The sequence below is a fragment of the Bos grunniens genome, chromosome 7 (genome assembly GCF_055505025.1).
Source record: "Bos grunniens cultivar Pamir isolate PY7600 chromosome 7, Bosgru_T2T1.0, whole genome shotgun sequence".
NCBI lineage: Eukaryota > Metazoa > Chordata > Mammalia > Artiodactyla > Bovidae > Bos > Bos grunniens.
In genome coordinates, this window is record NC_141171.1 from 6,403,108 (window position 1) to 6,416,995 (window position 13,888).

Sequence of the window (13,888 nt, forward strand, 5' to 3'; positions counted from 1 at the left end):
AGTTTTCAACCAGAGTTTTTATAAATAATAACACTTTATAATACTTCCCATACATAGGCCAGTATATTGCTGTTAAAATGAATTAGTGGACCCCCTTGGTTGTCTAGTGGTTAAGAATCCACCTGCCAGTGCAGAAAACATGAGTTCAGTCCCTGGTCGAGGAAGACTCCAAGTGTCACAGAGCAACTGAGTCCACACGCCACAGCTACTGAAGCCCTCGCGCCCTAGAACCTGTGCTCTCCAACAAGAGACGCCACTGCAGTGAAGAGCCTGCATATCGCAATGTGGATTAGCCCCTGATCACTACAGCTAGAGAAAGCCCATGAGCAGCAACAAAGACCCAGCACAGCCAAAAAGAAAATGAATAAAAATGAGCTAGAGATATATACATGATATAAAAAGAGGCAAAAAAAAAACAGTTTGCGCAAGTTTATGTGTCTATATATAACCATATATATCACACAGATATAATAACCAAGAAGAGAGATAAGAGTAGAGTGTTGTGAAATATTTAGAAAATGATGAGTTTTGAGTATTTATTACCTTGTTTTAATAGAATTGATTAATTGTATGTTTCTATAATCTAACATTTAAGAATGGCTGTTTGAACATAGGGAACAGACTAGTGACTGCCAAAGAAGAGAAGGAGTAGGGAAGGGATGGCGGAGAAAGCAATGGCACCCCACTCCAGTACTCTTGCCTAGAGAATCACATGGGCGGAGGAGCCTGGTGGGCTGCAGTCCATGGGGTCGCTAAGAGTCAGACATGACTGAGTGACTTCACTTTCACTTTTCACTTTCACGCATTGGAGAAGGCAATGGCAACCCACTCCAGTGTTCTTGCCTGGAGAATCCCAGGGATGGGGGAGCCTGGTGGGCTGCCGTCTATGGGGTCGCACAGAGTCGGACACGACTGAAGCGACTTAGCAGTAGCAGCAGCAGGGAAGGGATGGACTGGGAGTTTGGGATTAGTAGATGCCAACTGTTTACATACAGAATGGATAAACAACAAGGTCCTACTGTAGAGCATAGAAAACAATTTTCAATTTCCTGGGATAAACCACAATGGAAAAGAATGTAAACAAGAACACATATATGTGTATAACTGAGTCACTCTGCTGTACAGCAGAAATTAACACAACTTTGTAAACCAACTATACTTCAATAAAAAAAAATTTTTTAAGAAAAAGAATGACCACCTCTCCTAATTCTTGAAAATTTCACAGTTGACTCTCAGAAGCCAGAACAAAAGACCTCTAGCACCCTACCATGTGATGGGAAACTTTTACTTTTCCTATTACTTAGGTCTACAGTGTTTTCAGGGCTTTCCTCATGGCTCAGATGGTAAAGAATCTTCCTGCAATGCAGGAGACCCGGGTTCGATCCCTGGGTTGGGAAGATACCCTGGAGAAGAGAATGGCAATCCACTCCAGTATTCTGGCCTGGAGAATTCCATGGACAGAAGAGCCTTGTGGGGCTACAGTCTGTGGGGTAGCAAAATGCTGGACATGACTGAACAACTAACACACACACACAGTGTTTTTGTTTTTTTTTTCAGTAAATTGATTACTGAGTTTTTCTGATTACAAATAATAAGAGTTTGAAGACTTTAAAAAATGAATCAAGGTCGCCATGAGTCAGCTACTGTACAGAGATTGAATCATCCTCTGGAAAAATAGCCATCCTGATGAAAATAATAAAATAAAGAGACTCATTTGTCAATACTCTATCAGTACGTACTCCACTGCAACCCCTTAGACAAAAAGAATAAAATTCAAGTATCTAATGCTGAGAACTTTGGGGTTAGGGAGTGTTTTAATCTGTTGCAGCCTGTTTGGAAAGCAATATGATGACACTTCTCAAAACCTATAGGAATGTTCATACCTTCCAAGTCAAGAGTGCCACTCACTGGAAATATTAAACAGAATGAAAAAAATACTGACCAAGAGTTAAAACAGATTCATCCCAGTATCATCCAAATAGAAGATAACTAGAAATAGCCTGAGTGAAGTGAGTGAGTGAAGTTGCTCAGTCGTGTCCGACTCTTTGCGACCCCACGGACTGTAGCCTAACCAGGTTCCTCCGTCCATGGGATTTTCCAGGCAAGAATACCGCAGTGGGTTGCCATTTCCTTTTCCAGGAGATCTTCCAGACCCAGGGATCAAACCCAGGTCTCCCATATTGTAGGCAGACGCTTTACCGTCTGAGCCACCAGGGAAGATCCAAAAAAAAAAAAAAAGCCTAAATAGCCACAAAATGTTTAAATAATTTTAAACATTTAACAAACTCTGGAATATGATCTATTAAGATAAATGAAATATTTTTAGTGCATTTAAACAGTATAAAGATGACAATACAATGAATCAGAGTAGCATTATTCACAACAGCCCCAAATTGGGAACAGTGTAAATGTCCTTCAAGTGACGAATGGTTGAAAACCTGTCGCTTGCATACAAGGGAATACGATTCAGCAATGCAAGCGAACAAACTATCTATGCTTGTAACGATACAAATGAACTGCGCACGTGTTAAGTGGCGAGAAAGAAAACTGACGCACAAGATGGCATAGTATACAATTTCACGTATAAGAAATGTCCCAAAAGCACAAATCTACAGCCTCAGAAAGCACATGAGTACTTGCCACGGGGCTGGAGCGCCCACTCACACTGTGTGTCAGTCGCTCAGTCGTGCCCGACTCTTCGCGACCCCATGGACTGTCGCCCCATCAGGCCTCTCTGTCCATGGGATTCTACTGGGGTGGGGTGCCATTCCCTTTTCCAGGGGATCTTCCTGACCTGGGGATTAAACCCAGGTCTCTCGCATTGCAGGCAGACTCTACCGTTTGAGCCACCGGGGAAGTGTCCACTTACAGAGGTGAGCTAAATAAGCTATTGTTTGAAGCTACTGTGTTTGGGGTGATCTTGATTTTGCATTTTCCTTTTTCGTATTCTTTTCCATCATGGTTTATCACAGGACACTGAATATAGTTCCTATGCTATAGAATAGAATCTTGCTGTTTATCCTTTCTCTACACACACGTTTGCATCTCCTCACCCCAAACTCCCGTCCAGCCCTTTCCCAGCCCCCACCCTTGGCAACCACGTCTGTTCTCTTTGCTGTGAGTCTGTTTCTGTTTTGTATATAAGTTCATTTGTATCATATTTTAGATTCTACATATGACTGATACAATACAGAATTTGTCTTTTTTCTGACTTAGTGTGATAATCTCTAGGTCCATGTGTGTAGCTGCAAATGGCATTATTTCATTCTTTTTGTGGCTAATATTCATATATATTGTATATATTACATCTTTATCTATTAATCCATTGATGGTTGCTTCCAAGTGTTGGCTATTTTAAATACTGCTGCTATGAACATAGGGAGGCAGGTATCTTTTCAAATTATGGTACAGATATATGCCCAGGTATAGGATTCCTGGATCATACGGCAACAATCTTTAGTTTTTTGAGGAACCTCCTTACTATTCTCCATAGTGGCTGTTCTGATTCGCATTCTTGTTTGGGGTGTTTTGTTACATGGCTGTAGCTAGCTGATGCAGGAACAAAGACCACAGTTTTTATACAGAGAAGTGAATTGGTGGTAAATGGACCCTGAAAACTGGCTGATCACTGCAGGACTCTAGGAGGAGCCTGATCGTCAGCCCCATTTTCCAAGCCTCACCTGTGTGTCCAGGAAGGATGTGGATCACCTGCTGTTCCTCCATGTCCCACACAGCCACCATGCCCTCCTGCGTGCCAACCAGCAGCAGCTTCTCCTCCAGGCTCCATGCCATGGCAGTGATGCCTGCAGCCACACAGAAACAAGAGCTCATGGGTCTGAGTTCTCAGCCATGAAATACTCCCCCACTTCGCAGATAAGGAAATTGAGGCACAGAATCAGTTCCTTGTCCAGAGTCACACATCTAGAAGTGGCAGAGCTGGGATTTTAAAACTAGCACTGTCAGACGCCAGATGCAGACTCTGAGCTGCTCTGAGGCAGGAAGATGGGCTAAACCACTGTTCAGTCATAAGTGTCTCTAGTTCAGCGATTCCTACCCAGGGGTGATTCTGTGCCACACGCCCAGGGCACACTGGGAAATGTCTGGAGAAATTTCTGGTCATTACAACTGGGGTGTCCACGTGCTCAGTCACTCAGTTGTGTCCGACTCTGTCCCCATGGACTGTGGCCCACCAGGCTCCTCTGTCCATGGGATTCTCCAGGCAAGAATACTGGAGTGGGTAGCCATTCCCTTTCCCAGGGGAATCTTCCCAACCCAGGGGTCAAACCCGCTTCTCTTGTGTCTCCTGTATTGATTGGCAGGCGGGTTCTTTACTGCTGAGCCACCAGGAAAGCCAAGATGGTGGGGGAGGTGTTAAAGTCAGAGTCCAGGTCTGAGAATCCAGGATTGTATTTCCACCTCACTGGGACAGGATATGAGGGGGTGGGATTTTTCTCTTCTTTCCTTATTTTTTTATTTTTATTTTTTAAATTTGTGATCACTCACGAGCTGTGTCACCTTGGAAATGAAAACTCAAACTTTTCATCTTAAAAACAAAGCAACTGGGAATTCCCTGGGGGCCCAGTGGTTAGGACTCCACACTTTCATTGCCGAGGATGCAGGTTCCATCCCTGGTTAGGAAACTAAGATCCTGCAAGCCACATGGTACATCCATAAATAAATAAAAATGAAGAAACTGAAGCCCAGAGTGGGTAGGAAGCTTCCCAACCTCAACATGTCGTGTGTGTGTATGTGTTAAATTGTTTCAGTGGTGTCCGACTCTTTGCGACCCTGTGGACTATAGCCCACCAGGCTTCTCCGTCCGTGGGATTCTCCAGGCAAGAATACTGGAGTGGATTCCCATGTTCTCCTCCAGGGGATCTTCCTGACCCAGGGATCAAACCCACGTTTCTTATGTCTCCTGCACTGGCAGGCAGATTCTTTACCACCAGCACCACCGGGCGACATGACTAGAGCTCATGCAACTGGCACAGTGGGTCTGAAACACAAGACATTTTCCTACTGAGATGAGAAAAACCAAAAAACTTGTGCGCTGTGACTGCCTTTCCTTATGCTTGGACAGATCTCACCAATCAATCACCACGCTCTGTGATCGGCCGCACCCCTTACAGTAGCCATTCTATTGATATCACACTTCTTTTTGTAATAAAATCCACAGCCCACAGGTTTCATTGAGTATGTAGCTACCCAGACTAAGAGCATATTTCCCAGGCTCCCTTATAATCAAAGATGGCCATGTTCTCTCCAGTGAAACAGGAGCAAAAGTGACAAGTTCTGCTTCAAGGTTGTGTCCTCGAAGGGAAGGGGACTGCCGTCTACTTCTTCCCTCTTCCCCGGCTGGAATGCCGCTGTGATGGCAAGGGCTGGAGCAGCCATTTTGGGCCATTAAATGCAAACCTCACGTTGAAAATGGCAGAGCAAAAAGTTTGAAAATGTCTGAGTCCCTGACAACCTGGAGACACCATATTACCTTTATTTATGCATGGACCGTTGTGTGTGAGACAAATGAAGTTCTTTTTTATTTCAGCCATTGCTATGTTGGCTTTTGTTACAGCATCAGAATCAGTATCGTAATAAATGTACATTCTTTCCTGTTAGACTCAGTCTTATAATCCTTCTCAACACAGTATTCTGGTAGCTGTCCCTAAATCATTTTTTTTTTCCATGCATTGTATCAAGTGTCTCTTAGAATTTCTCTTTTTGAAGCTCTGTGCCTTGAGAGTGTAGCTTTCCCTACAAGTTATAATGGCTGGTATTTGAACAACAAGCCATTTGTGTTCAGTAGCCTCATGATTAATGTGAAGCTGTGGGTGGGCAGATAAAGGGCTGCATGCGTGGTGGTGGGCTGCCAGGTAAGTGGACAGGTAGATGACTGGCTGCATGAGTGGGTTAGTGAACGGATGGGTATTAGAAGGGTAGATGAATTTGATAGGTGGGTGGGTGAGTTGATGAATGGCTGAGTGTCTGGATGGGAGGAGGAGTATTTGAGCAAATAGAAGGTGGCAATTTGGGGAAAATGAAAGGTAAGTGGTGTGGATAGAATGGTGAAAGGAAGGATGACTATTGGAAATATGGACAACTGATGGTGGATGGATGGGTGGATGGGTGGAAAGGAAGAAGGGAAGGAAGGATGGAAGGACATACAGATGGATAGATGAAAGGGAGGAAGGGCAGATGGAGGGAGGGGTGGATGAATGGAAAGACGGATGGATAGCTGAGTGGTTAGAAGATAGGAAGAGAGGGAGGGAAGGAGTTTGGATGATGGAAAGGCAGACAAATGGAAGGAAGAGAGGGATGATGGGTGGACGGACGGAAAGATGGGTTGGAAATGGATGGAGAGAACAAAACCCTCTCATCCTGACATTCTGGTGTCTCATGGAGAACCTAAAAGTCCCACCAGCCTCTCCAGGGCCAGGCAGGAGCCAGTCTCCAGTTTCCAAACTTACTAGCATGAGGCTGTAAAATCACAGAAGCTATGGTGAGATGGGCACCGAACTCTTAGTGACGAGACCCCAGAGGCAGTCAGCATCTGCTTGCTCTGGGCTCAATAGCCGTATTTACACTAGTCGTCTACAGTCCCTGGGGGACAGATGGAGTCAAGTCAGCATGAGACAGCAGGGCCAGGCCCAGCTGGCACCCTTGGGGCTTCCCAACTGGCAGAGGGGAGCCCCAGAGAGCAGCCTGCAACCACTGCCCCCAGGCAGACAGGGACTGCGCTGGGGACACCTACCTTTGTGACAGCCGCTGAGGGTTGCCCGCAGGGGCCCTCCAGGGGGCTGGAGGAATCCTCCGAGGGGCACCAGCACAGGCTGTGGGCACATCCGGAACCAGCTCTGTGCCTCTTGGCACAGCTGTCCCACCAGCCCGGGATGTGAAGTGCTGAAGAAATGGAGTCTGGCCAGGAGTTCTGTGTACAGGATGCTTCTCTCTGCAACAGAGGGGATGCTGGTTGAGGGGAGGGGCCCTGCTCCCCCAGCTGGAGCCCTCCGCACTTCTGCCTCCTTTTCTGTTCTCTCCACCCACTCGCCCCTACTTCAAGTGCACCAGGAGGATCCCCACCTCACATCCTAGACCTTGGGTTTCCTGAAAACAAAGACAATGCCTGTCTTGCTTATGGCTACGTTCTGAATGCCAAGTGTGTAAGTCACTCAGTCGTGTCCTATGCTTTGTGACCCCATGGATTGTAGCCCACCAGGCTCCTCTGTCCTTGGAATTCTCCAAGCAAGAACCCTGGAGTGGGTAGTCATTCCCTTCCCCAGGGGATCTTCCTGACCCAGGGATTGAACCCTGGTCTCCTACACTGCAGGCAGATTCTTTACTGTCTGAGCCTACAGGGAAACCCAGGCACCCAACCAATGTGTAGGATCATTTCACCAGCAGTTCATAGTTACTGAGTGGGTTAGTGTCCTGTGGCTGCTGGAAACAAGACAACTTGGGGGGCTTCAAACAACAGAACCTTCTTCTCTCACAGTTCTGAGGGCCATAAGTCTGAAATCAAGGTGTGGCCAAGACTGTGCTCCCTCCAGAGGTTTTGGGGGAGCATCCTTCCCTGACTCTTTCAGCTTCTGGGGGCTCCAGGCATCTTTGGCTTGTGGCCACATCACTTCAACTTCCTTTTTTTATTATTTAAAGTATTTCTTTCTTTCTTTTGGCTGCACTGGGTCTTGGTTGCTGTGGGCTCTCTCTAGTTGCAGCAAACAGGGGCAACTCTTGGTTGCGGTGCACGGGCTTTTTCTCGTGGTGGTTCTCTGTCACAGAGCAGTCTCCAGGTGCCAGGGCTATAGAAGTTGTGCTTTGTGGGGTTAGCAGCTCTGTGGCATGTGGGATCTTCCTGGACCAGGGACTGAACCCACGTGCCCTGCATTGGCAGGAGGATTCTTATCCACTGTACTACCAGGGAAGTCCTCAATTTCTTTTTTTTATTTTTAATTTTTTATGCAATTTAAAAAGGTTACACTCTATTTACACTTATTACAAGATATTAGCCATATTACCCATGTTGTACAATACATCCTTGTAGTCTATCTTACTCCCCCACTCCTGTTTTGCCCCCTCCATTCCCTCAAGGGCTTCCGTAGTAGCTCAGCTGGTAAAGAATCCACGTGCAATGCAGGAGATCTGTGTTTGACCCCTGCGTTGGGAGGATCCCCTAGAGAAGGGAACACCTTCTGGAGAACACCACTCCAGTATTCTGGCCTGGAGAATTCCATGGACTGTACAGTCCATGGGGTTGCAAAGAGTCAGACACGGCTGAGCGATGTTCACTTCACCATCCCCTCGCCCACTGGTTGCTACTGCTGCTAAGTCGCTTCAGTTGTGTCTGACTCTGGGCGACCCCATAGACGGCAGCCCACCAGGCTCCCCCATCCCTGGGATTCTCCAGGCAAGAACACTGGAGTGGGTTGCTATTTCCTTCTCCAATGCATGAAAGTGAAAAATGAAAGTGAAGTCGCTCAGTCGTATCCGACTCTTAGCAATCCCATGGACTGCAGCCCACCAGGCTCCTCCATCCATGGGATTTTCCAGGCAAGAGTACTGGAGTGGGGTGCCATTGCCCACTGGTAACCACCAGCTTATTCTTGTGAGTATGCTCCTTTTTTATTATATTCACTAGTTTGTTCTATTAGATTCCACGTATGTGATATCATACAGTATTTGTCTTTCTCTGTCTGGCTTATTTCATTTAGCACAATCCCCTATAAGTCCATCCACATGGCTGCAAATGACAAATCTTCATTCTTTTTTATGACTGAGTACTAGTCCACTGAATATATGTAGCAAATCTTTATTCATTCATCTGTCCACGGACATTCTAGGTTTCTTTCATATCTGGGCAATTGTAAATACTGCTGCTATGATCACGGGGGCTCATGTATCTTTCAGCGTTTTTGTTCTGTTTTGTTTACCCTGGAATGGAATTACTGGGTCATAAGGTAGCTCTATTTTTCAGTTTTTTTGAGAAACCTCCATACTGTTTTCCACAGTGGCTGCACCAATATTCCCACCAACAGCGTGTATGTGCATCCACCCAATTTCTGCCTGTGTCTTGACATGGCCTTCTCGTCTGTGTGTCTCCGCATTTTCCCTTTTTTGGGGGGGTTTCAAATCTCATTCTGCCTTCTTATAAGGACATTTGTGATTGCATTTTGGGCCTGCTTGGAGGATCCAAGATAAACTCTCCATCCTAAGAACCTTAATCACATTTTCTTTCACCATATAAAGTGATAGTGATAGATTCTAGGGATTAGAGCAGGAAATGGTAACCCACTCCAGTATTCTTGCCTGGAGAATCTCATGGACAGAGGAGCCTGGCAGGCTATGGTCCCTAGGGTCGCCAAGAGTTAAACATAACTTAGTGACAACCACCAGGGATTAAGAAATAACTATATTGGGACATCCTTAGTGGTCTATGCCAAAAGCCTTTGACTATATTGACTATGTCAAAGCCTTTGACTGTGTGGATCACAATATACTGTGGAAAATTCTGAAACAGATGGGAGTACCAGACCACCTGACCTCCCTCTTGAGAAACCTGTATGCAGGTCAGGAAGCAACAGTTAGAACTGGACATGGAACAACAAACTGGTTCCAAATAGGGAAAGGAGTATGTCAAGGCTGTATATTGTCACCCTGCTTATTTAACTTATATGCAGAGTACATTATGAGAAACGCTGGGCTGGAGGAAGCACAAGCTGGAATCAAGATTGCTGGGATAAATATCAATAACCTCAGATATGCAGATAGGAAGAACTAAAAGAGCCTCTTGATGAAAGTAAAAGAGGAGAGTGAAAAAGTTGGCTTAAAGCTCAACATTAAGCAAACGAAGATCATGGCATCGGGTCCCATCACTTCATGGCAAATAAATGGGGAAACAGTGGAAACAGTGGCTAATTTTATTTTCTGGGCTCCAAAATCACTGCAGATGATGGTTGCAGCCATGAAATTAAGACACTTACTCCTTGGAAGGACAGTTATGACCAACCTAGACAGCATATTAAAAAGCAGAGACATTACTTTGCCAACAAAGGTCCATCTAGTCAAGGCTATGGTTTTTCCTGTGGTCATGTATGGATGTGAGAGTTGGACTATAAAGAAAGCTGAGTGCAGAAGAATTGATGCTTTTGAACTGTGGTGTTGGAGAAGACTCTTGAGAGTCCCTTGGAGTGAAAGGAGATCCAACCAGTCCATTTTAAACGAGATCAGTCCTGGGTGTTCATTGGAAAGACTGATGTTGAAGCTGAAACTCTAATACTTTGGCCACCTGCTGCGAAGAGCTGACTCCTTAGAAAAGACCCTGATTCTGGGAAAGACTGAGGGCGGGAGGAGAAGGGGATGACAGAGGATGAGATGGTTGGATGGCATCACCGATTCAATGGACATGGGTTTGGGTGAACCCCGGGAGTTGGTGATGGACAGGGAGGCCTGGCGTGCTTCGATTCATGGGGTCGCAAAGAGTCGGACATGACTGAGCGACTGAACTGAACTGAACTAGTGGTCTAGTGGTTAAGAATCTGCAATGAACAGGACAGAACATAGGTTCCATCTCTGGTTGGGGAACTCAGATCCCACATGCCTCAAAGCAACTAAGCCCATGTACCACAACTACTGAGCTCTCATAACTAGAGAGCCTGTGTGTGGCAACTCCTGAGACTGCATGCCACAATTAGAGAGCCCATGTACGGCAACTGGAAAAGCCCATGCACAGCAACTAAGACCTGATGCAGCTAAATAAATAAATAAATATGTATTTTAAAAGTAACTACATCTTGGGGAGGGGGCAGTCTAGATGTATCATCACTATCACCCCAAAAACTGAGGCATGGTGAGGTTCAGAAGCGGCAACCCACTTCTGTATTCATGCTTGGAGAATCCCCACGGACAGAGAAGCCTGGTGGGCTACAGCTGATGGGGTCGCAAAAGAGCTGGACATGACTGAGCGACTTAGCACACACACACACGAGGTTTCAGCGGCTTACACAGCTCACAGGAACTGTGGGGCCTGGGGCAAGGGTGGCCACGCCCTGTGCCTGGGTTTGCTGGTGGGTGAAATCGGGTAAGGCCAGGAACAGGAGCAAGTGTCCCACTCACCACAGGCGTAGCAGTTAAGGTGGTGCTAACAAACTTAACTGTTAAGATAAACACTACTTTAATGCAATTTTTTTTTTAAGAAAATCAAAAGCATGCCCCCAGATCCATGATGAACAAAATATCAGTCTTTTAAATAAAAACAAACAGGAATGGCACCACGCCAAGTCATCCTGGAGCCTGAGGCAACGGGAGATATCCATAATAGGACTGGTTTCTAGGAGCTTGCTGGGAAGTACTGGAATGTTGTGAGAATGCACGGTTGCTCAGCTGCACCATCTGGTGGCAACATTTCTCTCTACACCTTCTCCTTGCACCGGGCAGCCACAGGTTGTCAGTCAAGGAGCGCTGCAAAGAACATACTGTGATTTGAGCTTTGAAATCTTTTCTTAAACTGGCCCAAGGGTATTTTCCTGGGAAATCAGTCCCTTTGAGGTTTAAAACCTCTGGTGAGCATGAATGCAAGAAGAGGAAGGCAAAAGCATCATCCACTTGGGTGGGATCCTGCTGCTGCTGCTAAGTCACTTCAGTCGTGTCCGACTCTGTGCGACCCCATAGATGGCAGCCCCTCAGGCTACCCCGTCCCTGGGATTCTCCAGGCAAGAACACTGGAGCGGGTTGCCATTTCCTTCTCCAATGCATGAAAGTGAAAAGTGAAAGTGAAGTCGCTCAGTCGTGTAGACACCACCTTAGCGCTATCCAACATTTTGCAGATGATGAAAGCGGAGGCTCGGGGCAGAAATGGCCCCTCCAAGGCCATTCAGGTCAACAGCATCAGTGCTGTCACATGACAGTAAAAGGCTCCTCGGAAGGCACCATGGGGACAGGCTCTGCGTGAATTGACTGCAAAGTTTCCCCAGCAGCCCTAGGTGGGAGGGTTCACCAACATCCCCCATTTTGCAGATGGGAAAACTGAAGGCTGCAAGGCACGGGGAGGGGTGAGAGTGAGGGAGGTGATGAGGTAGTAAGGGACTTGAAGGTCACACTGCCAGTAAATGCCAGAGCCCAGATTTAAGTCAACTTGGTGAGACCAATATCCATGCACTTGGACTGATCTATGTAATAGGGGTGGACATTTGGCAGGGAGCAGGGGCAGACAGACTCTTACCTGGAGAATCCCAAGGACAGAGGAGCCTGGTGGGCTACAGCCCATAGGGGTGCAAAGAGTCAGACATGACTGAAGCAGCTTAGCATAGCATAGGGGCAGATAGAGGATGCAAAAGAAAGCCAGAGAAAATAATAACTAAAAAGTTAAGATATGTGGAAGTAGCATGTAGCAATGGAATATGCAGGGGTGTGGGGGCCAGGGGTGTCCAGCCTCAGTGGTAGCCAGGTAGGCTTCTCAGACAACCAGCAGTTGCAGGTATGAATGAACCATGGAAGGAATACAGGAATTAAGCATCCTTATAAAATCACTTGTAAAAACACTCAAATCAAAACCAACTGGAATGGGAAGTCCCTGGTGGTCCAGTGGTTAGGACTTGGCGCTTTCAGTGCGAGGGCCCAGGTATCCGTGGTTGGGGAACCAAGATCCCACAACCTATGCAGTGTGGCCAGACAAAAACAAACAAAAAATCCAGTTGGGAAATGTATGATAAAAACCATCACGGGGACTTCCCTGGTGGTCCAGGGGTTAAGAATCCTGCTTGCACAGGACAGGGCTCACGTTCGATCCCTCGGTTGGGGACATAAGGTCCCACATGCTGTCAGGCAGCTAAGCCCACGTGCCACAACTACTGAGCCCCTGCGATGCAACTAGAGAGAAGCCCTCGAGCCACAGCAAAGATCCTGAATGCCACAGCTAAGACCGAACATAGCAGGGGAAAGAAAAGAAAGCACATCTTGGCCACTTCACACTCAATAGGATGGCTTTTTTTTTTTTTTTTTAATCAGAAAATAACAAGTGTTGTAGAGGATATAGAGAACCTAGCACCTTTGTGTGCTGTTGGTAGGAATGTAAAACGGCACGGCCAGTGTGGGAAAAGAGCTGGCAGTTCCTCAGAAATTAAACACAAAATTACCAAATGATTGAGCAATTCCACATCCAAGTATATATCCAAAAGAACCGAAAGTGGGGTTTCAAGGAGATATTTGTACCCCCATAGTCACAGCAATGACAGAGGATGAGATGGTTGGATGACATCGCTGACTCGATGGACACGAGTTTGAGCAAACTCCGGGAGATGGTGATGGACACGAGTTTGAGCAAACTCCGGGAGATGGTGATGGACAGGGAAGCCTGGAGTGTTGCAGTCCATGGGATCGCAAAGTCGGACAAGACTAAGTGACTGAACTGAATGGAACTAATATTCACAGCAGCATTACTTCCAATCGACAAAAGGTAGAAACAACTCAAGAGTCCATTGAAGAGTTAATGGATGATCAAAGAATGGCCCATCTACACGATGGAACACGAGAGATGCAGGTTGGATCCCTAGGTCAGGAAGATCCCCTGGAGGAGGGCATGGAAACCCACTCCAGTATCCTTGCCTGGAGAATCCCATGGACAGAGGAGCCTGGCAGGCTACAGTCCATAGGGTCACAAAGAGTCAGACACAACTGGAGTGACTTAGCACACACATACACACAACGAAACATTATTCAGCCTTAAAAAGGAAGGATATTCTGACGTGGATGAACTGAGGACTGTATGTTAAGTGAAATAAGTACTCACAAAAAGGACAAATATCGCACGAGTCCACTTACATGGGTCCCTAGAATGGTCAAATTCCTAGAGATAGAAAGTAGAAGGGTGAGTGCCAGGGGCTTAGGGAGGGGGAAAAAG

At 46.4% G+C, this 13,888-nt stretch overlaps 1 protein-coding gene across 2 annotated transcripts in view; it reads right to left on the reverse strand.

Moving 5' to 3' along the window:
- NWD1 (NACHT and WD repeat domain containing 1) overlaps nucleotides 1-13,888 on the reverse strand; it is an 82,222-nt gene that overhangs the window by 31,642 nt on the left and 36,692 nt on the right. For both annotated transcript variants that reach the window (XM_086408607.1, XM_086408608.1), the window contains 2 exons: nucleotides 6,749-6,946; nucleotides 3,681-3,803 (listed from right to left, as the gene is read on the reverse strand). In XM_086408607.1, coding sequence (XP_086264733.1) covers nucleotides 3,681-3,803; nucleotides 6,749-6,946 — 321 coding nt within the window. The remainder of the gene's footprint in view (nucleotides 1-3,680; nucleotides 3,804-6,748; nucleotides 6,947-13,888) is intronic.